The 25766-nt window shown below is 58.9% G+C and overlaps 1 protein-coding gene across 1 annotated transcript in view; it reads right to left on the reverse strand.

Annotated features, from left to right (window-relative positions):
* SND1 (staphylococcal nuclease and tudor domain containing 1) overlaps positions 1-25766 on the reverse strand; it is a 128781-nt gene that overhangs the window by 35557 nt on the left and 67458 nt on the right. Inside the window, exons 13-15 of the mRNA XM_040595037.1 lie at positions 19793-19903; positions 14524-14596; positions 7844-7985 (exon numbers count right to left, since the gene is read on the reverse strand). Coding sequence (XP_040450971.1) covers positions 7844-7985; positions 14524-14596; positions 19793-19903 — 326 coding nt within the window. The remainder of the gene's footprint in view (positions 1-7843; positions 7986-14523; positions 14597-19792; positions 19904-25766) is intronic.

The raw sequence follows: 25766 nt of genomic DNA on the forward strand, positions 1-25766 counted from the left end.
TAGAGGAGGTGAGCAGAAGGGAGGAGAGGAGCCCTGTGATAGCATCAGTCACCAGGACAAAGCGACCTGATACCTGCAGACAGCACGCTGGTGTGCGACCCAACTGCCCAGGACCTCTGCCAGATGCCGGTGGCTGCACCGCGGCTGGCAGCAGGTGGGATGCGAGTTGCTGCTGCAGCACCAGACCCTGGGCAGGCGGTCCAAAGGCTTTGGGCTGGATCCTGCTGCCACAACTGGCAGCACGGGGCAGGATGCTGCTGCCCATCCCCAGGGGAGCTGAGCTGGGGCTGGTGGTGATGCCGGGGGGCTGTGCCCCAGGGATGCTGCTGCCATCCCCTCCTTCCCTGGCAGCCAGCAGGCAGCTTCCCCGGCGCTGGCAGGCACACGGCTGGCCTCCGAGTCGTGATGGCAACTTGGCTGCTGCCGCAGAGCCCATGTGGGAGCACGGCGTATTTTTAACACTAGTCCCTACCAAAATAGAGGCTGTCGGGAACAGCGAAACAGACGGTACCGGGGAGGCGGGAAGTGGCCGGGCACTGCTGAACCGTGACAGCTCCTGCTAACGCAGCCCGGAGCAGGGTCTGCCTGGGGACCCCCTGCCCGGGCCCTCAGTGGAGGGGTGCAGCAGCCAGCGGTGATGCTCAAGGCATCCAGGGCTTGCAATGCAGGGACTGATGGACATGCCAGCTTGGCTTCAGCCCGCAAGGAGCTGCTGCTCTGCTGCACCCCAGCACCGCAGGGTTACAGCTTTTGGGGTCACCATGTCCCCAGGTGGGAGGGAAGTCACCATATCCATATCTCAGCATTTGGGCCCATCACATCCCGACACCCCACCTGCAGTATTTAGGGACAACAAACCCTGACACTGCATCAGCATAATTTGGGGTCCCCGCACCCCAGCACTGCACACCTGCACCCTCCACTTGTGGGGGATGCTCTGCCCCACGGTCAAGCAGCAGTGCCTAGACACCTGAGCAGCCCCTGACACCCCTGGGATGTGCCACCATGGTGGGAAGGGGCTCCCTTATCGTGCCACCCTGGTGCTTCCTGCAGCGGAACAAGCCAAGCTGTTGTGATGCTGTCCCCACTGAACTCAGCTGCAACGGACAGCACCTAGGCTGGGGGCCAAGAGGCATCACTGCCTGTACAGCACCCTCTCTGACATGAGCAGCAGGCAGGGAGTGGCACCCCCCAGCACCCCCTGATGCTCTCAAGGGGACTGACCGCAGCTCCAGCAGCAGCCCAGGCAAGTTGGGGAGGCTGCGACCCCCCTGCCAGAAGCCAGAGTGAAAAAATGAGGTAAAACAAACAAAAAAAATCACCTTAAAAATACACCAGTTCTCAAAAAACCAAGGCATGATAGGATGGAAAGGGGTTTGGGAGGTCTCTCATCCAACGGAGGGTGGACTGCGGGGTCAGGACACAGACTGCAGTGGGTACAACCTTGGGGGCTGCAGCTATGCCCTGCAACTCAGGCAGAAACCTCATTTTCACCTCCTTTTCCCCCCAAAGCAGACATATGCCCCAACTTGGTACCCTGAGGGTGCATGGCTCCTCATGGCATCCCTTCCCTGTGGGCTGCTGGACACGGGCCGCCACTTCCCATGGCAGCCAGGCTCACTTCCTCGCCCCCGGCTGCTGAGATGGTGGTGAGTTACAGCAGCTCCCTGGGGAGATGCTCGCAGCCCATATATGCTGATACACATCAGCAGGCGCCCACGGATAAATGCCGTATCTCCAGCCCCACCTCATAAATAGGCAGCTCTGCCATCTCCTCTGTGAGATTTAGGGGCACCCGCAACCCAGCAGCTCCGGGGGTGCAGCACGGCCCCCTCGCCCCTTGGGGCACGCTCTCCCCCGGGGGCAGATCCCGTAACGCTGCAGCCGGCCCCCGCACCAAGAAGGCGTCAGGCTGCAGAGTCTCGCCGGGAGAACGGAACCTGGGATTAAATTAGCACCTCTCTATTTGCACATATTTATAGCACTCAAACGTATATATTTTAGCTGGAAAGACGGGCTGAGGCTCCCTGGAGAGCATCCCTGAAGTCACATTTACAAGGGACCTGTCTTCTCTTTATGATGCTCATTTGCATTTGATGTATCAAAAAAAGGAAGGCATTGATAAAATGCAGATATTTATCATATTTCTGGCTCTAAGTGATGAGCAATGGCACCACGTTGGGTGAGCAGAAGAGGGGCCGGGGAGTACTGGACTAGCACCGCGCCAGCTGCTGCAGTGCTGCTCTGCTCAGGAGCACCGAGAGCAGCTCCCAGGAAAGGCACCGGCTGGAAAACCCCGAAAAAGTAGCAAAAGTAAAAGAGCGTGTGTGAGCAGAGGGTAAAACCCCTCCCAGCCCTGAAGCCCACGCCAGGCTTGCTGCCACCAGCCACCGCTGTCCTGCAGCTTGCCGTGCCGTGGCCCCACTGCTGCCTCCCAGCATCCGCCCACGTTATTTTATATGATGCAATTATTTTGGCAATTAATCAATTAGCCAAGGAGCAATCTCCCCACGGGGCACAGTGTGGGACCCCTCCAGCAGGTCCCTGTCCGTCCCGTAAGTCCAAGTGGGCCAAGGTAGCATGGGAGGATGCGCGCGAGGAGGATGAACGGGGGGGAGGAAGGTGCCTCATCCACACTGGGATGCCCCCCCCCCCATGCTGGGACCCTCCCAGACTGGGAGCCCACCCACTGGGACCCCCTGCTCTGTCAGGGGCCTGCACAGTGCTTGCAAAGGGTGCCCTGGGGTGGGTGCTGAGCCAGTAGTGGGGACTGAGGGTGGAGTGGGAACCTTCAGCCCCCCGAGGCACGGGTGTAGTATTGGACCTGATGCCAGATGGGGAGCTTGGGGAGTCAAGAGGACACCCCAAAACCCAGCTGCTGGGAGCGAGCAGAGGCTGGGAGGGCTCTGGAGGCTTGGGGGATACCTATGGGGGATGATGGCCCTGGGGTGCCACGGAGTAGACCATGGAGCAGAGCCACGGAGCAGGGGCTTCCATGGAGCAGGACCACAGAGCAGGACCATGGTGTGGGGCTCAGACAGATGCAGGCACCCTGGGGTGCTGATGCTTGCAGGTAGGGGACAGGGACAACTCAGCTGCTTTGCCCGTAAGCTCAGCTTGGTGCAGGCAGGGTCCCTCCCAGCAGGACCCCCCCTCTTCTCCCCTCTCCTCTCACAGCGTTTCACCCTCCTGGTGCAGCCAGCAGCTCACCACAGTCTGGGGAGTCCCGGAGCCCCCGCAGCCACCTGACCTTTCATTAGCTGTTTCACTGAATAATTGATCAGGGCTGTGCAGCGCTCATTAGAGGTAGAGCTGCTTCAATAACCAAGTTTGCCTTAGGGTAAAAGTTTAATTTTCCAGTGCTGTGATCTGGGAGAGGTGCCAGCCCCGCATCCCACTCCCCAGCAGTCCCCACGGGCATGGTGGTGAGCACGGCACACCAGTGTACACCAGGAGCTCTCCTGCAGCTTTCCAGAGAGCTACGAGTGTGGCTGGGGATGTGGGTGGGATGCCGAAAACACCCAGTGCTGGCCCTGCTGCCAAAGGGCTGCACCCAGTTGGGTACCTGCCATGGCGTGTGTGTCCCTCTGCCTGCATCATCCCAGCACAGTGTGCCAGGGCAGCCAGGAAAGGTGGCAGCAGGGGCTGGGAAGTTATTCAGATTACCAGCATGATCAACACTCCAATTAATAGATGAAAGGGAAAACAGAGCAGGTAGGGCGATAACAGTCCCACCCCATCCCTCCCCTTGCCGGCTCCCACCGTGCTGCTGCTGCCAGGTTTCCACTCTGGCAGGGTGCAATGCCAGCCCTGCCCTGCCTGCACAGCCCTCCTGGGCTCAGGGCCACCCTGAAACCTCCATCCCTAGTGACCATGCGCCCCAGGGGAATGGGCCACCCTGACCCCACCGGGGCTGCACCCGCAGGATGCTGGGCTCTTGGTTCAGAGTTTGCTGCTGGCTGGAGTGACAGGGGGGCAAATCACCCTGTGTGCCAGGCCAAGGAGGGGACAGGGCTGATGCACCAAGCTTGCCGGCATCAGCTATGCCAGCTCTCAGCAATGCTGTCAGGATGAAGGGAGGAATCCAGCCAAATCCCAGGAATATCCACACTGGCAGATGTGCGGGGTCTACAGCGGGGGAAGACAGAAGGGGCGCGTCATCTTCCACACACTAATTGGCATGTTACCTGCCTTTTTAGCCTGTAATTAATGTATACAGCTTGATTAGAGAGCCTCAGCTGGGGAAGGTCTCCCTGGAGAAGAGCTGGGGGAGAGCAGGAGCTGCATACTCCCCCAGCACTAAGGGGAGCAGGAAGGAAGCAGGACAGTTTGCTCCAGCACTCGGGAATTGTCTCCAACAGCACCATTAGCCCAGCTCAGCATGCTGCAGCTCTGGGATGTGCAAATCAGGATGGTCCTGTGCAATGCAGGATGATCCTATGAACACAGGACAGTCCTGTGCAACTCAGGATGCTCCTGTGCAACTCAGGATGCTCCTGTGCAACTCAGGATGCTCCTGTGCAACACAGGTTGACCCTGTGCAATGCAGGATGACTTGGTGCAATGCAAGATGATCCTGTGCAACATGGTACGATCCTGTGCAATGCCAGGATGCTCCTGTGTGATGCAGAATCCTCCTGTGCAACATGGCATGACCCTGTGCAATGCAGGATGCTCCTGTGCAATGCAGGGTGATTCTGTGTGACATGAGAAGTTCCTTTGCAATGTAGGATGCTCCCACGCAATGCAGGATGCTCCTGTGCGATGCAGGATGCTCCTGTGCAATGCAGGACACCCAAGGAGATGTAGAGGCTGCTGCAAAGGGGTGCAGCTGCATTTCCCAGAGGGTCATGGCTGCCCATGGGCACACCAGTCCCATGGCACCAGAGACCCCAAAATCACCCCAGATCACTGCCCGAGCTTTGCAATAGGCATGATTTGTCCACTTGTTATTTCCTACCTGCTAATGGAGCTGTTTGGCAAAGGGGAGCATGGAGGTGGCAAAGGAGGTGGCTGGGGTGACTCAGACCATAGGTGCCCACTGCACCCCATGGGCACCCTGGCTGCGGCAGGTCCCCAGTCGCTTTGGAGACCCCAACAGCTCCAGAGACTCCCAGGGCCACCACAAGCAGCCTGGCCTGGGGGGTTATTCACCACTTTGGGAACTTTCTGGAGCAAAATCAGCCCCTGGGAGTGGGTGACAGCCAGTCGGTCTCCACAGCAACAGGGATTAAATATAACTTGCAGCAAGCATGCGCCCCCCGGAGCCATCCATTTCCAGGCCACCCCAGTGCCCTCCCTGCCCCCTCCCCTTTAGTTTAAAAATTACCCGACTAAGCAGAAAGGCTGAGCCGGAGCCTCCCCGACTCACTGGGAGCAGCTGGGAACCACTGGCACCAGCAGGGACAGGTGTATTTAACCACTGGTCCCCAGGGTTGGACAGTGGGAGCCTGTTCACCCCACCATGGGAAGGGGATTAACCAGTGCCGATCCCAGGGTACACATCCCAAGCCCGTGTGCATCCCTGAGCATCAGCCACGGGCATGCCGGTGAGGAAGAGGATGGGGCACACTGGGCTGCCACTGCCAGCACTGGGAACTGTGACAGCTCCTTCCCCGCTCCCATGAAATGGCCACTCATCCATGGGGAGTGGAGCAAAACCCACCCCAGCCACAGCCAAATGCCGGCTCTGAAATCAGGGAGCGTGCCAGCAGGACCCAGGGACAATGCCGGATCCACTGGGATGATGCTCTGCCACCAGCTCCTCGCGCAGGGAGTGCTTGGAGGAACCCGCAGGATTCCCACATACGAAGCACGGCCAAACCCAGCGGCAGCCTTTTAAACCAGAAATATTTAAATATATCTAAATTCCTCCTCCCAAGCACGTGGGAGTTTTATCATGTCTTAAAATTTTAATGTCTCAGTCGCAGGCAAGGGGGAGTCTCATTTCCCCGTCTTTTGCAGCTGACTTTAAGAATGGTTAATTATAAATAAGACTGTGTGACTATTTATACGCACAAGCACGCGGAGAAGGACAGGTTTAGGACACACTTCCCACACGGCAGGAGCCAGCCTGGAGCAGGGATGGGGATGCTTGTGCTCCAGCCGTCACCAGGGATGGGCCATCCCCAGGCGAGAGCATCACTCTGGGGAGGTTTGGTCACTGGAGGGTGACGGTGATGGTCACTGGTGGGACTGGGGTCCCCTGGTCACGTTGGTTGTGTCCTACAGACCCCGCAAAACAGGCAGCCAGAGTGAGTGGTCTGCTGGCACCCAGAGCTCAGGCAGACGGAGCGGGGTCTGCACCTTTGGGTGCCACGGGAACAGGCTCTGGGGTGCAAGGGGCTGGGAGCAAGCGGGTGAAGGGTGGGGGGATCGTGGCATCGTTCCTGGTCAGCACTTTGAGCCGTGCTCTGGGAGCATCACCAGACCAGGCACAGTCCTTCCTGCTCCCCACAACCCTTGGCACTCCCCAGTCTCGGTGCCGGTGGCTTTGGGGGATGGCAAAGGGCAGGTCCGAGGCAAGCGGGTGCAGGTGGCACGGGCAGGGAGTTGCTCCTGTACTGCACGCTGGCTTTGCGAGCTCATGCGCCATTCCCTGGCTCCAGGAACAAAGGGGCAGACAACGGCATCCCGGCCCCCACGCTTCCCCCCAGGATACATATTCCTTCAGTGGGAGCGGCAAGAGCTGCTGTTTACAGAAACCTCAGTGTTTTTATCCCCATATAAGATCTATTTATATGCTTATTGAATTTTTCATAACCAAGTTGTGAACGATCGGCGTTCAGGGTCATCCTTTATACACAGTTATTGCCATAGAAACAGGAGCGAGATGAGCCGCCCCACATCCTCTCCCATCCAGGGAGCTGGCAGTGCCAGTGGAGACTCCGCAAACCACCACTCTCACTGGCAATGGGCTTCCCCATCCCAGCACACCACTGGGAGGACATTCTGGCAGAGGTCACCATCTGCCTGTCCTACTGCCAGCCTAGAAGGTGACACCTTGAAACACCTGGGGATCACGATGCTCTGGCCACTCTCTGCTCCAAAGCAAAGCCTCAGCTGAAGTGCGCACCGCGAGTGGGACTGGTTTAGTGGGGAAATTCTTAAGTTTCTGTAGAACCTCCCAAAACAGCCACTGTGTGTGTGCAGGGATGTGTGCCCTCCTCCCGGTGCATGGGTAAACCCCTGGGGTGACATACCTGGGGTGGCTGCTGGCACCTCCATCAGCCCAGCCCCTCAGGCTCATCCCTGTGTGTCCCCAGGGTCCTGGTCCCACAGCACCGCCACCTCCTCCCCTGTTTCTACGATGCTCCTGGGGTTTGCCACCTGCTCCCCAGTTTTGGTGGAGGAGAGCATCCTTCCCATGCCCACGCCTGCATCACCACCCCTCAGAGCTGCCCCATGCTGCAGGGAAGTGCCGTGCCAGCCAACGCAAGGGCTGAGGAGAGCAGAGGGGGTGAGCAGCCACGAGCCAGGCCACAGAGCACTGGAACGTGTAGGAGTCACCCAGACCCCAGCCCGTGGTGGGCACAGCTGGGGGGCAGCATGCTGGCAGCCCTGCAGAGGGGACCGGTGGGTGCAGACACCACTGGGATGTGGGGAGAGGGCAGGAGCAGCATCAAAGCCCCCAGCAGCACCCAAACCCTCTGGTCATCTCCAGTTAGTGTTCCCCAGCTCAATTAACAACCCCCCCCGGTCGACCTGTTGGCAGCACCAGCATTAACTTCACCCTGTGGCAGTGAGGGAGGACCATGCACCCAAGTGGGGTGAGGACTCCCCCATCAAGCCAGGCACTCGCAGGGGCCAGATCCTGCTCCCAGCTGGGGTGGCGGGGACTCACCTGCGAGCAGGAAAGTGATGAGGCAGGTTTCCTTTGGCATGAAGAGCTTCAGCCGGGAGCCGCTGAAGACATACTCCACCACAGCCTCGGAGCGGCCGGCACGCTGCAGGAAGGGCAGGAACTGCTTCGCCTTCTGGGTGTCCTGGGTGGGAAGAAACCGGGGGTCAGGGTGGGGGGTGCGGCAGGCCAGGGGCATCGGACACTACCCTTGATGTGGCCCCCCAATGTCCTGCGGGCTTGGTGCCTGGGCTGGCCTTGCCTGCTCCGTGCTGGCTGGGGAGGGATGCAGGATGCAGGCAGGGAGCCAACTTTTCCTGGCTTGGGATGGACTGTGCACCCGGTGCCTGCGCGGGCTCTGGCAACTCCGGCACAGGGCTGGCTGCCTGGGTGCAGGCAGGAGGAGGAAGGCCAGATCCTGCCCCATCCTTGCTGTCCATAACGGAACAGCCCAGGACTCCCCTTTCCTGGGAAACCCCCACTCTGTGCACCACCCACTCCCTTCCCAGCAGCAAGTCGTTGCATATAAATTCAAGCATGTTCATTAATGAAAACTTAATGAGTCTGGGGCTGGCAGGAGGGTGTTGGGGTCCCCTGGTGCGGAGCAGTGCATGCATCCCCAGGTGCATAGCCAGTGGCACCACAAGCATCCCTGTCTCTGCAAGGGGACAGCAAAGTAGTCATGTCCTGGCAGACTCAATGCCAAGCACTGGCCTGTGGTCACTGTCAGCTAAACCCCTCTGCACAGTGCAGCCACAGCCAGGGAACCGCAGACCCCAGCAGCCATCGCAGACCACCAGTGTGGCGGCTGGGTTCGGCGTGGTGGCCTCAGCCGGTATCTCTGCGTGCCACCTGCACCAGGGGCAAGAGGCTTCATGTCGCAAGCTCCCAATTTATTTACCCAAGTTAGAAAAGCAGTTCCCAAAATAAAAGGCAGCCAGGTGGCTTTTTATCTCACTCTGGCCTTAATTTAGAAAAACAAGTTGCAGAGGAGAGAAGGGAGTGTGCCATGGCCAACACCAGGCAGCTCCCAGTCGGACCAGGACGGAGGCAGGAGCTGGTCCACAGCCGGGGCCAGAGCAGGGCTTAAAAACTTTTACTAAGATAAATGCAGCCTGTTGGTGATGGAAAAGCAGTGGTGTGGGGTGGGAAGGGGCTTGGCCAGGGAAGGTGGGCGAGCAGAGGTGGCTGTAAATCTCTGGAGCAGAGGCTGGGAGCCAGGGCGGGAGGGAGGAGCTGGCATCTGCTGGCAGAGACAGAGCTGCTTCCAGAGCAAGCTGTAAGATGGCAGTGGTGGAAGAGGCAAATCTCCGTGCCCCTAGGGGAGGGGGAAGCTGTGGCACGAGCACCGGGAGCTGAAGGCGCAGGAGATGTGTGGCTCTGCCTGCAGCTCTGCCCACGGCTCCCGCAGGTATCGGTGCTGGCAGCATGAGCAGCTCGCAGAGCAGCAAGAGCAAGGGGGCTGGTGTTTGTGTGCATCCCCATTTTAATCCCCTTCAGTACAGTGGGCGGCTGCTCGCTCGCTCACGTGTGTGACCTGAAGCCATCAGCCACGTGGAGCTGGCCCATGTGGTGGCAGTGGCAGTGGCCGCAGGTGCTGCTGGTCCGCAACCTGGAGCTGCTCCAGGCACCGAGTGGGTGCAGATCTCAGCAAACCCCAAGTGCCAGAGCTGCCATGCTCCAGCTTCAGCACAGGCAAGGACACTCATCTGCCACAGCAGTGCTTCAGCATCTCTCTCCCAATGCCTGGGGGGTGTTGCAAGGCTCAGGGAGGCAGAGTGCCCACCTGGCAGCTCCCTGGCCATGCACAGACACTTGACCAGCACCTTTGTGCTGATGTCCCAGCTCTCGCTGCAGGTGCCCACCCCATCCAGCTGTGAAGGGGTCCCAGGCAATCCCCCCCCCCCAGCACCCCAGCTGGGACAGGGCTGGCAGACAAAGACCCTCCCCAAATCCTGTGGCATCACTCCCCACAGTGCTTGATGCTGGATCGCTCGCCGCCACATGCGCTCTGTGCAAAAAAATGCGCCTGGGGAGGTTTTTTTTAGCAGATGTGCAGTCAAGAAGTTAATACAACACATGTAAGTGCAATCTGCACGCAAAGAAAAACCACATTACCCGCCGTTAACCACTTAGGTCTAACGTATGCAAATCTAAAATGAGAGCCGCTAATGAAGGCTACTAATTAGCGGTAATCACTATACAGTCACGATTTGATTAGCTTAAGGAAAAACTAAGAGCTGCAAGAAAGAGCCCACCATGGGGTGGGCTTCCCTGCTCCATCCCAGGAGTAGGTGACTGGGGAAACCCCCAGCTCCCCAGAGCGGGTGCTGGAGGCAGCGAGGAAGAGCCTGGTGCTGAAGACCAGCCCTGTGAGCTGGCTGCTGTCAGCATCAAAAGGAGACAGCGGTATCTGAATGTGCTGGAGAACGACCTTAAAAACCCACCGGGATTTGCACAACACAGAACAGCTCTTCAGTGAGAGGGGCAGAGATGTGCCAGTGCCCATTGGTACTCTGGAATAATAAATGGAGAGTGGCGATTCCTGCATGGCAAGGCATGCTGGCAGCCTGGCACGGGAGGGACAGATTCCCACTTGGTCCCTGATGTCCCCATTAGGGCAGGTTTATTAGGGGCTGTGGGCATTAAGGCTGAGGGGAGCCACACTGCTGGGAGGAAGCTCTGTGCTGCTTCGTGCCTTTCTTGCTGCCTTGTCTGCCAAAGCGCCCTTGCTTTGATTTGGGTGATGCCACCTCCACCATGCAGGTTGGCAGAGATGTCTCCTGCTCACGGTGGGTGCTGGGAAAAGCTGTATGTGATGCAGGGGCTGGGGGTTTGACCCCTTGGACCCTCCCCAAAATGCGCAATGGCTGCCCCAGGCACGGCTTTACAGCCATCACTGGGGCTGACCCAGACCCCACTGAGGGCGTGTGGTGGCTGCCCTGTGGGGGCAGGGAGAGGTCAGGCTCCGACACTGGTCCACAGCATCTAACACTGGGATCCCCAAGTGCACTCTCCATCCCCTCCTGCTGTCCCCACTGACCGGCAGTGCTGACACACCTGCCACCATGGAACCAGTCTTGTCCCTGTCCCTGCAGCAGCAGAAAGCCCTGCGTCTCTTCCAGTCAGCCATGCTGCAGCCCCATCCTGAGCCCAGCTGGCTGGGCGCCCCTGGGACAGCACATGCCTGGCATCACCCACCGAGGGGCTGGGGGCTGCAGTGCCAAGAAGTTGGCGGGACTGGGAAGGAGAAGGGTGAGCCGGTGGAGGGGATGGCTGTGCTGATGCCGGGAGGGATTTCTGGGAGTGAATTTTGGGAGTGCTCGGGATGGCTCTGGCTCCCCAGCACAGGTCTGAGCCGCCATGCCAGCCTGGCACACGGGTGTGTGACTACATGGTGGGTGGCCTTAGGGACGGGTGGCAGCTGGTGCAGAGCTCGCAGTTGCCCAGATAAGCCAGTGCTGCTGTCGCATCCAGCCTTTGGCTTTGTGCTGAAGGACACGTGCAGATGTCCTTCACCGCTGGGGCCAGCTCCTGCTCCAGGGCTCTGCAGTGGGAGGAATGAGCCGAGCATCCTCTGCTGCTGTCCCCAGCTCCACCAGGGACCCGGTGGGCACCTCAGGGACAGCCAGACATGGGCACTGCAGTTTGGAGAGGATGGAGATGAGAAGCTCCCAGACCTGCTTCCCCTGGATCTGCTCTTCAGGGCCAGTGACCCCATGTTCCTCCAGCTCAACATGGGACAGCAAAGTCCCAACCACTCCAGCACTAACCCACACCAATCCTGCTGCAGGAGCTGGCCCGGCAGCCTCCGGAGGGGCCAGGGCACTGGGAGCGCAGCAGAGCACAAGCTCTACAGTGCATGTGTGCAGGAGCGGGTCTCGGTCGGGATGCTCCCAGCCCACCCGGCATATCTTGTTGAGGTGTTGTCATCAGATGTGCCTGCACAGGAACATGGTGACAGAGGCTCTTGGATCTGGGAGGCATCACTGGATAAATTCAGATGGGGAAGAGAAGCAGGGGATCTCTGCCATGCTGGCATCTCCCCTTCCCCACCCCAGCTGTGCTGAGCCTTGGCTCCTACTTTAAGCACTGCCCAGGGCTAGGCAGGATTTGTTCCCTGCCACCGAGCTGGCAGCTCAGGCTCCTTTCACTGTCCCCGGGGAGAAAGAGGCACCTCCTGGGCACAAAAAAGGCACCTCCTGGGCACGACCCACCCACTCTACTTCACCCATCCCCCTTGGCGGGTGAAACTCCCCCCCAGCAGCTCCATCCTGTGCCTTTTTGGGCCTCACTTCTTCACGATGGACCAGGGCATCCCACCAGGGTGCTGCCAGCTCTGCCTGCTCTGCTCCCTGCCTGCACCTCCCACCCAGGTAGTATCACCCCTGTTACTATTATTTCAACATTTCCAGTGTTTAATTAGCTGCGAATTGAAGGAAAATTATGCATAAATACAGTGAGGAAAAAAATACCATCCTAACTCCACTTTTATGTGAAGCTCTGCCAATTATGCAAAATTATTCAAGGACTTTTCCCAAGGACAGGAGGCTTTCCGGCGGCCGGGCTGCCACGCGCTTGCCTGCACTCCCGTGCCGGAGTGCACGCTAATGCGAGAAGTGAGCTGGCATGGATTTGTACGGCTCTTTGCTTTTTCTCTATTTTTTGGGGCGTATTTTTCTTCTTAACAAGCCTGCAGCATCCCAGGTCCATGAGGAGGGAGGCTGCTTCCCTCTGCAGCTCCCTACCGGCAGGGAACGCCTGTGGGCAGAGTGGCAATGGGACTGGGGAGGACTTGAGGTGTTGGAGAGGAGCAGGATGCTCCTGGGATGCCCTGGACACAGCTGTTGGATGGCCAAACCACGGGAAAGAGACATTTTCCGGCATGAGCTGGGGCTGGAGGACAGGAGGCTGCACCAGAGCTGGGAAAACCAGGCTGAATCCTGTGTTTGAGCTAATACCCTGACTTTCGCATCCTGGTCGCTAAGCCAGCCAGGATGCTTAGGAATGGGGAGCAGGGTAAGGCAGAGCCGGAGATTGGCAGCTGGACCAGGTGGGGACAGAGATGATGGCCCAGGGACAAGGACACAGGGATGGTGTCACAACAGTGGACAGCACAAGCTGAGATCCACAGGCGAGGGATGCACTGAAGCCACCCCATGGGATGCAACAGCATGGGTCAGGGTTGGGGACCAAGGCATGGGTGTCACTGAGGGTCCTGTGACCACCCTGTTACCATGACCTGGAAGGTGAAACAGCCCAGAAGCCCATGTTTTCCCAATGCTGTTTCTCCACGGAATGCTGCCAGAGAGCCAGGATCGACAGCCAGGAGACAGCAGAGCCTGGGGAATCGTGGTGCACACTGTCTTGCCATCCTGAACGCCATAGGTCCTGGGGCACGGGCGCTCACCGATCCCAGTGCATGCCCAGGCAGCTGGAGGATCGCATCGGTACTAATTTGCATTGAATTATTTCGGCAGTGGTAAAGCACCCACTGCCAGCCCGGCATGCGCCCAAATCCATCACACCGCACAACTGCTGACACGTGGCTAACTAAGGCCTGGATCAATTTACAGAAAACTATTAAAGATTAAAAAAGATTAACAAATCTTCATAAAAGCCGTGATGTATTAGCCTAATTTTGTTTGCGGGGGCCCTTCTCCTGTCCGGCTCCAACCCTTTTGCTGGCTGCCCTGATTGAGTTACGGGGCCTCTTAATGATCCTGGTGGCAGCACAGCCCCGATGCAAGAACTCTGCTGGGAGTGGGGCTGGGGGGCTTGGAGCAGGGATGTCCCTGCATCCCACTACCACCAGTTTGTCTCAGTCTTCACGGGCAATTGCACCAGCATGTGTTTTTTGGAAGCCTAAAGGCAGCTGAGCCCTGAGGAGCCAGCAGCTCTGCCATGGGGGCGTCCCCAGGAGTGGGTGCTGGCATAGGCAGCATCCTTCCCTGTGCCCTATCAAGTGGAGATCCCAGAAGGACAAGAAACCTCCAGCTCGTATGAGCAGCAGACACTGCTGCAGACCCCAGCAATTAAAAGCAGGGCAGGAGGCTTGTACAGGCAGGAATTGGGGTGCTCAGGACAGCGAGGGATTGGGGTGCCCAGGACAGAGCTCCATCCCCCCAAAGACACGAAGGACCTTCTCAAGAGCCAGCGTATCAAACCCAGGGGCATGGACACAGCCCCTCTCTGCTGGTTTATGAACATATCCAGCATGGCCACAGGAGCACTGCACAGCGAAACTCTGCAGCACTGTGGGGTCCCCTTCATCCCTGATGTTTGGGGTGAAGCCAGCACGAGGGACATGGTGAGACCTCCTCACTGTCTTCCAGAGAAGAGAAACCCCCAGGAGAGATCTCATTTTACTCTTTCAGGGTGCATTGGGGGTGACAAGCAGTTTCTGCAGTGGCCCTTGGAGGGCCACCAGCCCCAGCAGAGAAGGACGGGCTGCCCTACACTCAGCTGGGTGCCCCATCTCCTCTGGCACACCCCAGCAGAGGCGGCAGGCAGGTGTCGTTGCCTACAGAATTCCTGCACATCCCACATGCAACGAACAGGACCACGGGTCGTGCAGAAGCGCCGGCACCCAGGACCTCTCCAGCTCTGCTGCAGGCACCCCCATCCCGGCAAACAACCTCTCCTGGCCAGCACAGCTGCTCCCCGCACTGGCAGGTCCTTACCCCAGAGATGTCAGCCACCCGGTGAATTGGCACCTCCTTCTTGCTGTGCAGCCCTTTGCCGTTCTTGATAGCCCTGCAAAAGAAAGGTGGCATAAGCCATCAGCCTGCTGCGGCAGCTGGAAGGGCTGGCATTGCCCCCCGTGCCCACCCAGGGAGAGACCAGCCAGCTCGTTAGCCTGCTAATCCCAATTACCGGCATTCAACAGCTCACCTGAGCTCATCACATACTTGATCAGAGGGCCCACTCATCCCCGTTACCAAATTAAATTGCTTTGTTCCCCGCACAAAGGGAGGGATCAACAAGAAGGTGAGTGCCCCGGCATGATGCAAAATTTTCTGTTTCTTTCAGTGCTTAATCACATGAAGCATTTTAAATGCAAAATACACAGTGAATGCTCCAACTGTAACGGAAATAAATTCCTTGTAGGTTAAAATAATATAGAGATGATAGGTGTGAATGAAGCAACACCACACAGGGAAGGCACTTCGTGGCTGAAAAACGAGCAGGTGCCCCAGACCTGGACCCAGTTCTGCAGCGGGTGCCGAGCCAGCTTGGCTGTTGGCTGCTGGGCCGGCTGTGCCTGGGGAGGAGGGTACAGCACCGGGATGGGAGCAACCTCTGGAGCTGGCTGTGGAGGGCATGGGTGACATGGTTCTCCGGCAGAGCCCTGGGACCGCAGCGCTGCTGGTCCTCTCCCCCCAGCGCCCGGGGCGCACCTGCAGCCAAGCAGCACGGGGAGAACTGGGGTGCGTGGTTCCCCGGCGCCGGGCTCATCGCCTTGGTGGGTGGATGGCAAGGGCAGCCGCACCAGTGACCTGGCAGCAGATTTATTTGGCTTTCATGCAGTTCACGGCTGGACTGGCTTATTGCCGGGTGCGGGAGGGAACGGAGCAGCACTGCCCTCAGCTGAGCTGCCTGCGTGGGCAGGGCTGGCAGTGGCAGGTGAAAGGGCAGCACACATTCATTAGAGCTCCTTCCCCTGACAGATTTGTCCTTTTCCAGCTTCCAAAGGCCAAGCTTATTTTCCAGGTGTTAGCAGCTCAGAGCAGAAGCCGGTGGGGAGCTGCTGCCGCCCTGCCTGTGCCGCGCCGAGGGTGAGCATGCCTGCCACCACCGGGGCAAACTCCTAAGGCTGTTTGTGAGCTCACTGCTCGGTGTTTTTTAGGTTGGGGCTTTTTTTAGCCCCTCAGCAGCAGGGTGGCAAATCTAGCAGCCCAAGTGGGGCTAGAAACCAGGTCCCTGCCCCACACCTCCTGGAGGATGCTGCTCAGGCTTGCCAGTGCCCCCAGCCAGGCCAGGTGGAGACTTCAGCTCATCCCAAAGGATGCCTGGAGCTGGAGACTTTCCCCGCAAAGCCAGCCCTGCTTTATCAGCACTGGTCCTCCATCCCCAAGCACGGCAGGACATCCCTCTGCAATGGGAGGGCAGCCAGAAGTTCATCCTCCTTTCACCACCTTTCATCCCCATGCTACAAGATGCTCATGTAATTCAAACAACAAGCTGCTGCACCCCTCAGTCCCCCAGATTCACCCCTTCCCCATGGGTACAGCCCAGGCTGCCAGTGCTCGGGCTCCTGCAGCAGGCTGGAAATGAAAGCTCCTCATTTTTGAAGCCTACCTAACAGCTGCTCCCAGGCAAGAGGCATGAATTTGTTCAGAGTGGACCATGATGACAATAAAAATACAAGGGGAAAAATTCAAAGCCCCTACCAAGGCTTTGTACAGCAATCAATTTGCTGAGCTGGATCATTTGAGGAGCTGTCTGGAAGAAGCCAACCTGTTAAATCAGCAAAAGGATTTCTTCTTTCTCCCTTGCCCTCCTTTGAGACGTCCCTCCCCACTCAGCACTGCACCCAGGGATAAGTGGCTCGGCCAGAAATAGCGCTTTTTTTTTCAGGAAAACAGCTCTTTCCCCAGGTTAAGAAGAAAGACAACGTTAAACAAGTGCTGTAACACCTGGCAGGCTGGCAGCCACTGCAAGGGCAGCCAGGGATGCTCACCCTTGCGCCACGTTGGTGCAGGAACGTGGGCAGTGTGACGGTCCCCCCCGGGATGAGGCCACCCCATGCATGAGCCCCACATCCCCATAGTCACCCCTGCCAGCTCCAGAGCTTCCCCTCCCTGCCACAGGGTTTGCCACGGGGGACTATGAAAAGGCACCTTGCCCTGCAAGGCTGGGGCAGGCAGGTACACTGACAGAGCCCAGGGCTGCAGCAGACTGGCACGGTATCAGCGTGTGGTGCTGGAGCAGCCCCTTGCTGGAAAGCAAGGCTGGGGGATGCAGGGAGGGCACACACCCGCTCCAGGAAAATGTGGTGGGATGCGAAAACTAATGACCTCCTTTCTAAAACACCCCATGCAGCAGGCACCTGCAGCTTAAGCCAAGATCTGGCTCCAGTTTTCAGTAAAGAGCTGGGAAGGTTAAAGGTGTTTTACAAACCCCAAGCAGCAATCACCCAAACTTCTCCAAGCCCCCTCCACCGAGCTCCAGACCCTGCACGCTGATCTTGCCCCAGATCTCCCGTTCCCCTCCGGAGCTTGTCTCTGCTCCCAGAACCACCAGCTCTTCTGCCCAGTGGGAGGCAGCCGCCAGCCCCACACCAGCACAACCACCGACCTGGGGTGTGCCATGGCTAATGGCATGGACAAGCCATCTCCGCCACCAGCACCACCCCTGACCTGCAGCCCCACACCCAGGAGCGAGCAGGAGCATCCTCACGTTCCGGGCATCCCAATTTGAACCCCTCCCATCTGAAGTGTGGCTGCAGGCTCCATGTGCCGCATCCAACCCCAGCTATCCAGCTGGAGGATCACCCATGCCGGAGTGCTCCGACATACTGATTTAATGCCAGGCACATCCACTTTCTAAAAGGCACATCCCTGTCGCTCAGCAATGGGGCCCCAAGCAATCTGCCGACCACCGATCCAACACTGCATGGGGCTGGAGGGGGAGAGGAAGTGCGAGAGCCCATTTATCAACCTTCCCCCTCACAAGCGAGAGGCTTGCAGTAAAACTGAGCACAGTCTTGCACAGCGGGCTGGCAGAAACCACGCCGCAACCCCCTCAAAGCTGCTCTCCCCTGCTGTCGGCACAGCACCATCAGCTGCTGCCAAGGATGAGCTGAAATCCCACCGTCCCACTGGGTCCAGCCATGCAGCTGTCTCCAGTGCAGTCGGAGCAAGGCCAGCACCCACGGGGGCACAGCAGCAGTGGCAGGTCCCTTCCTCATGCAGCCATAAGGGAGGATGGGCTGAGGACAAGGACAGGGGACACATGGGCTGCAGCCAGCAACAGACTTGCTGTTGGGCTTCTCCCCACAGGGCTGCAAGGCTCGGGCACAGCTGTCCGTGCGGAGGTGTGGGGCAGGGACCCAGCTCTGGTGCAGGTGGCACTGGGCTGCAAATGGGGTTGGATGATGTGATCACCTCCTGCAGGGAGCTGGACTGTGCATCCCTGGGCTGTGCACATCTGAATCATGCACACCTGGATCACACGTGCCTGGGCCATGCACATCAGAACTGTGCACAGCTGGACCGTGCACTCCTGAACTACGCACACCTGGATTGTGCACGCCTGCACTGTGCAAAGCTGGATCACACACACCTGGACCATGCACACTTGGACCGTGCATGCCTGGATTGTGCACAAGTGGACTGTGCAACCTTGACCATGCACACCTGGACTGTGCGTGTCTGGGTTGTACACAGTTGGATCACATGTACCTGGGCCATGCACCCTGGACTGTGCACAGCTGGATAAAACATGCCTGGGCCATGAACAGCTGGACCATGCAAAGCTGGATCACACACACCTGTACCATGCACACTTGGACCATGCACATCTGGACCATGCAACATTGACCATGCATCCTCGACCATGCACACCTGGACCAAGCACACCTGGACTGTGAAAAGCTGGACCGTGCATGCCTTGAGCATGCAAATCTGGACTGTGCACAGCTGGATCATGTGTGCCTGGGCCATGCATGCCTGGACTGTGCACAGCTGGATCACATGTGCCTGGGCTGTGAACAGCTGGACCATGCACACACCTGGACCGTGCACACCTGGACCATGTAATGTTGACTGCATTCTTGACCATGCACACCTGGACCATGCACACCTGGACTGTGAAAAGCTGGACTGTGCATGCCTGGACCATGCAAATCTGGACTGTGCACAGCTGGATCACACATGCCTGGACCATGCAACCTCAGCTGTGCACACCTGGGACAGGCACACCCACGCTGCGCGTCCCAGGCCAGCAGCTCAGGAAGGTGGGTGCTGACTGAGGAAGGCAACATTTTGCGCTTTGCACCCACCACAGCGATGTACAAGCACGGGCCGGCTGTGGGCACCAGCGTCACCTGCTCGGGTGCGATGTGGCCCGCACGTGAGGCGCAGGCAGCAGAGCTGGCAAGGCTGCCCGCTCAGGCAGAACACGCAGCCCTTTCCGCTCCTCCCAGCTGGTGGAGAAGGCAGCACGCCCCTGCCTGCATCAGCGGTTCTGCCGCCTCCACCGAGGACGCGGCGTGGGGAAGCATCCACATGCATTTTTCTCACCATGATAACCTCAACCTAATTACGGGAGGCCAGAATGTGTCTCAAGTCCTTCGGATTGGCTCAGACGTCACAGGGTTTAAATGCAATTACTACTCTGGCAGACAGGCCGGGGCAGGAAGGCTGTGGCGGCATTCTGCTGGGCTTGCTGCCCCGAGGAGTGCAGCGGGGCCCTTTGAACCCCGATGTGATGCACGCAATGGGCCGTGAGACTCCAAACAACCTCCCAGGCGTTTTGCAAATGTTATCTGCCTTCAGCTGCCTACCGGCAGCTCTGGCATTAACATGGAGAACCTGCCAAGCAGCCCGATGCTTCCCACTGACTCATGGCACGCCTGGCCCTCTGCCAGCACCGATGCTGAGCCCGTCTGCGGCACCAGTGCCGCACCAGCAGCATGGAGGAGATCGGGTGAGGGGGGAGGAACACACAGATGGGCTCAGGGATGATTTTGGCTGCTGGGGGTGGGTCTGGCGGGGAAGCTGGAGATCTCACAGAGCCAGGACTGCCTGTGGAGGGGAAGGATGCTTGCCCCAGCTGTGAGGGATGCGGGGCAGGGAGGTCAGCCCAAGCAGCGGGGCCAGATGGATGGACAGGGACACAGCAGGGATGGGAAGGGGTTGGGGGTGTGGTGCAGCTCTGCACCTCCCTTGGAGACACCCTGAGAGGCAGCACGGGCACCCTGTGGTGTCACGCTGGCATGGCACTCACCGAGCCTCTGCTGCTAAGAGCTCGTCATAGTGTGAGGATCTTTGGTCGTCGTCTTGCCGGTAGCGGATGACGGTAGCCAGGCCCTTGCTCACCAGCGCTTCGGCAATGTTGCTGCAAGAGAGAAAAGCAGGGGGTTCAGCACGGGCCTGGAGGGGCAGAGTGGCTCATCTGCACCGGACCCTGACACCAGAGGGGGTCAAACCAACTGGAGGTGGACAAGGAGACCCCCCACCCCATTTCATACCGCTGGCCGAGGGAAGGTGCTTAGAGCAACATCTCACAATTAACAGGGAATTCCGGGCATGGCTGAGGGGTCCCCGTGTGAGCATGCAGAAGCCAAGCTGCCACGGTGGGGCATCTCTTGGCAGCACCCCAAAAGGCCCGCACCACCCCCAAGAACAGAGGGGTCAGGCTGCGGGAACCTCCTCCTTGATTTTCCCTTTCTATGGCTTTTTTATCCCTGCCATCCCCTCACCGGAGAGGGGAGGTCGGCACTGGCTGGGCTTGGGGGACGGCTGCCAACGGGCACCGTGTGCTGAGGCGGTGCAGTAAATTGGCTGCCATTACACTCTGCTGCTTTAAACAAATTCATAAATTCTACTTCACTGAGCGCATCTGTAATTCTCCTCCAATTACACAGGCAGGGCATGGACCGCTAATTTACTACTGTAAAAAAAAAGCATATATATATATATATATATGTATATATATGGGGGGGGCTGATCCATTCGCAAGCCCTGGAGGCACACCCTACCCTGGAGAGGGGGAAGGGCAGAGCCATCACCGGGAGCTGAAAATAGGTCTTGTCTCGGAGCAGGGGGGAAAAAAAATAAGGATTCGTAAACGAGGAAATAAGCTGCAGCAGGAGGCAGCTGCAGTGGTAGTGCTCGAAATGCCAAGCAACCAGGAATAAGCACCTACAGCTATTTTGGGCACGAACAGGAGGCTGTGCCGGGGGGAGGTGAGTGCAGGGCTGGTGGCACCCGCAGCATGCCAGAAGCCCCCCCAACACCGCGGTCTGCCCCAACAAGGAATGTCAATGGGGCTGGGCTGAGCTATGTGTGATGCTCCATCCCTGGGTCCCCACATGCCTCGGCAGCAGCGGGTCACAGCCTGATGGCAATGGGCAGGAGGTGACCCTGTTAGGGACAAGCTGTGGGGATGCCAGCCCTGGTCCCCTGTGACACTAAGGGGGTGACTCAGAGGTGAGAGGCAGTAGCACCCCAAAATTGTGCAAATCTGCAAGAGGTGCCTGCTGGGGTCCTGCCTGCTGAAGGCCGGTGGCAGATCCAGACCTCCCCAGCAGCTCGATGCCAGCCCGGCTCTGCTGGTGAGGACACCATGCCCTGGCTCCCCCATGCTGGGACGAGCAGCCGAGGATGCTGGAGGGAGCTTAGTCGGGATGGAGTTTGCAGCCCCCCAGGCATCTGCAGCCCAGATGTGAGGAGCTGCAGGATGTACTGGGCAGCCCGTCTCAACCATGCTCCCCGCTTGCCACTGTCTCTTTGCGCTGTCCCACAGCCCCGAGCATCACTCACTGGGTGAGCAGTGACACGCATCACCATGAGACTTTTGCCTAACACACGCCAGGGTGGACACCCAAGTGAACCTGAGGCCAGAGATGCTGGTGATCAGCGCACTGAGGAGAACAGCCCACATGACCCCTGCTGCGGGTGCTGTGCCCAGAAATGCCCCCTCCATCCCATCTCCGTGTAGGGGAGCTGCTGCTGCACCCCCAGGGCAGCACATCTGCAACACATCCCCAGCCTGACCCAGTGCAGGGACCAGCCCTGAACAGCAATGGTCAGCAGCCCTGGGCAGGACGGCTCCTTCCCATATGGTCACATCCCACCCAAGCACAGGCAGACAGCCTGGGACACCTCTTCATGTCCCATGTTCCCAACCCGGGGCTTGGGAACAGGCAGCGGCTCTCCAGCCCTGATGGGATTTCCACAATCATGCAAAGCCTGGTTAGATCCAGGCTGGGGGTCTCCATCAGCCCCCCAGTTTACAGCCTCCAGAGAAGGGGACACCCAGCTCTGCCTGCCTGTACCCTGCACCAGCTGGGCAGCTCTGTCCCCATCCAACACTCCAGCCCCATTCCAGGGAAGAGAGCAAGAGGGGCAGGGGAGCAGGATCTGGGAAGAGCGAAGGAGATTAAAACTTAACATGGAAAGCATCAGGAAACAACTGTGTTAGCTAAACGGACAATTTTATTCTGCCCCCAGCACTCATGAAGTCTTGTAATCTTGTTGCCACCTCTGTTTGATGGCTTCATTTATTCAGCAATATCACGGTTATGGCTTTTTATAAGGCAGGCAAAACTGCCAGCATTTGCTCCCACTGTGTTGCTGGGTCCTAAAGGAGCCAGGATGGGCTGGGGCTGCCCACGGGGAGCGCGGCCACACTCCCCCTGGCTTTTTGGTGGCCAGAGGCAACAGAAAACAGCGATTTGGACTGAAAAGGTGCTGATCCTGGCTGCTGCCTGCCCTGAGCATCAGCCGCAGTGCAGGGACCCCTCCTTGGTGTCAGCATCACCTCCCCCGGGGGCTGCACCCACAGTGCGGGGCCACTGAGCCTCCACTCCCGCGCTACCACAGCCCAGCTCCCATTAAGGTTTCAGAGATGATGTTCCCATGGCTGACAGGGACTGAGAGCAAACGGAAGGTGCCGAGCGGCTGCAGAGCTTGTGGGGACGCCAGTGTCTGGCTGCCTCAGTTTCCCTGTCCCAAGCAGTTGTGCTGGGGTGCTGTGCCGCTCCAGCACCAGGTACCAGCCTTCCCCCCACAAATGCTTCTGCTCCACCACAGACCCCTGTGTCACCTGTGAAGGAGAATTAGCCTAATGAAGGGTTATCGAACCCTGTGTGGTTCGATCCTCGGGGAGGTAGCCCCTGCCTGCCCCAGCACTGTCCATGCTGGGTGGCCAGACCTCCCTTCCCCTGGGCAGTGGGTCCCACAGCCCAGGTCCAGCTCTCGCCCTGGTTTGTGCTCCTCCAGTGGAAGGAAAAGCCACCTCCACTGCAGGAACGCCAAAACCCAGAGCGAGCACATCAGCTACCCAGCGTGACACAGTGCTTGCAGCAGGTCCCAGGCGGGCACAACCTGAGGAACCCCATCAGGGCACGGGGGATGCCAGAAAGACCCCCAGGACCTGCCTCCACCCTCTTTAATCCGAGACCCCAGATGGGCCCAGCAGGGTCAGAGGCACTTGGGAGCTCTGCCTTGTGGGGTGATGGGGAGGAGAGAAGCCACCTGCACTCCACCCCCGGGGCAAGGGCACCCTCCCTGTGGCCTGCTGCGCTGTGCAGCATAACTTGGGCTCTCACGTGCACCTGCTGGAGAAGAGGATGGGGGAGGACAGAGCTTATGTCCTGTCCCTCCAGGGGCCATCATCCCCCTCCCCATGCATCCACCCAGCCTGGAGCCCTGTATCCTGCTCCCCATGCCAGCCACACCCCGCGCCTTGTCCCAGCCGCATCCCACTTTCCATCCCAGCCACATCCCTCTCCTTGTTCCAGCCACATCCCACTCTGCATTCCAGCCACATCCCACACCCCATCCCAGCTGCATCCCATTCCCCATCCCAGCCATCCATGCCCACACCACCCCATCCCCCAGAACTTGAATCCCCTCCGCTCAGCATGGATAAGCAGCTATTCCTGGCTCTAGACTCCAGAAGTATCCAATATGCATGAAATCAAAGTTTTCATCATTTCCAACGGTCAAAGGGCAGCACGTATTAAAACCCAGAATACTGGGATTAATGGAGGGATCATTAAAAATCTAATGTTAAACCACCTCTGCAACCAGAGTGCTGGGTGAGCCTGTCATGTATCACAGACTGATTAGAAGGAAACGAATCCCAATTTTGGAGTGGGTTAGCTGAGCCTCTGAACGGGGAGAGCTGTGCCCCTGTGCTCTGCCCTTTCATCCACACCTCATCCTCCTCACTGCGGTGGATGGGAGTGTATTGGGGCGATGCTGATGGGACTTTATTTGGGAATTTTGGCTAAATCAATCAAGGATGAGGTTTTTAAGCAGCATTATGCAAACCTGTGCGATTTCTAACCAAACCCACCACCCTGAAGAAAACGGGCCGCGACAGCCAGGTAGTGGGCAGGCACCGATGGCACTCTGGGGGTCGTCTGCTGCAGAGGTCTCCCACATCCACTGCACCCACTCCTCAGCACAGGCCACCCATCGTAAGGGACCGGTGGCTCTGCACCTCTCTGAACCCTCGCAGGGTGTTCAGTGAGCCTCTCCTGGCATGGGGGCAGGCTGGCACGGCGCTCGCGTCCCCCTGACACACTGAGCCTGGCTCCTCGAAGGATGCCAGCTCCTCCTTGGTGCGTGCAAAAGCAGCTCAGTTCCAGCACACACTGGCAAGATAAGAGAGGGAGCATCTCCTCCTCCCCTGGGTGTAACACGCGATCGGTGCCTGTTGCCTGCAGTTTCCTGGCAGCCACGCAGCATCGGCGAGATCTTCCCACCACCTCGGTCTGCACTCAGCGGCAGCCAAACGGCTGGGGCTTGCCCTGATCTGGCCGGGGAGCTCACCCCGGGAAAACATGCATCAGACTGGATGCAGCTGAGGCAGGAGCTGGAAAAGTGCTAGGTCTGCTGTGCAGTAGGCAGGGGGAAAGGGCCGGTCTCAGAAAAGGCGAACGGCTCAGCCTGGAGCCAGCTGCAGCCTGCAACAGCCACCAGCGCTTTGGGGAGAACGGATAGCCCCAGGGAGGGCGTGGAGCTCCCCACAGCCCTTCCCACCTGGCAGTGCTCAGCCCCATCCACCCAGGCCAGCTTCTGCAGCAACAGAACTGCGGGATGGTGCTTTGCGGTGCTGAGCACAACATCCTTCCACCCTACAGTGCAACCGGGAGACCCAGCTGGTTCAGGCCATCTCAGTGCTGGTGCCCACAGAAGGCACTTCAGTCCCAAGGAGAGTGACTGGGAGCAAACCCCTGCCATGCACTGCAGTGACCAGCAGCCTCCTGCACGACTGGAGTGACGGCCTGCAGAAGCGACAGTACCGGGGAGAAATTGCCCCCCCAGGACTGACCATATTGCACCGAGGCTGGGGGAGCTGGGACGGCAGCACACGGTTGCACCGTTTAGGGGTGCAGGTGACTTAACTCCAAGTCCTGGTGCTTGCAGCCTCCCTGCCCCGCCAGGTCCCTGCCAGCATCAGGGCAGGCACCGAGCCCTGCCAGCCGTCCGCTAGCCACCAGCAGCCTCACACAGCTCATCCTCACGGCTGAACTCCCAGGGACCAGGCTGGCGGCAGACACCTCCTCCCTGTAGGAGGGAGCAGCTTGCAAAGCAGCAGCGAAATCTGGTCCTTTTCCAGGGGCTCAGGCTGCAAAAACCTACACAGCTCCTGGGCGCCAGCCCAGCTTTACCCTGGCACCGCGGCCCACGCAGGTAGCTTGCTGCGCACATGGCTCCGCTGCAAACAGCAAAGTGCTGGCAGGCGGTCACAGCTCCGGCCCCGCGGGACCCCGGTGGGGTTCAAACCCCCGCACCATGCCATCGGCTCCCCTGGCACGGCTGGCAACGAACCACCCCCGGCTTGCAGCTGCCCCTCGCCCTGAAAAGCCAGGCTGGGTTTCTCTGTGGAGGCGAAAGCATGCATCCCATGGCTTTTGGCTGCCAGCCCACCCTGGGGACAGTGTGGAGCTGGCAGCGTGGCCACTGGCATCACACAGCACCAGTGGTCCCCTAACCTGACCCCTCTGTTTTGCAAAGGCGTTTACCTCCCGGACACCCAGTCCTGGCTCCATTGCTTGGCTGGGTCCTTTCCCAAGCTCCACAGCAGTGCCCAGGAGCACTTCGCAGAAAGTCAGCATCATCACACGGCTTTTTTGGTGAGGAGAGGCACACAGGGAGGAAGAGCAACCCCCTGCCCACCCCCACGGCTGCAACCAGCCCTCCATCCTGCCTCTTCTTCACGGTGCTCACATGATCCTGACCCT

This window comes from Falco naumanni, chromosome 5 (genome assembly GCF_017639655.2).
Source record: "Falco naumanni isolate bFalNau1 chromosome 5, bFalNau1.pat, whole genome shotgun sequence".
Taxonomy (NCBI): domain Eukaryota; kingdom Metazoa; phylum Chordata; class Aves; order Falconiformes; family Falconidae; genus Falco; species Falco naumanni.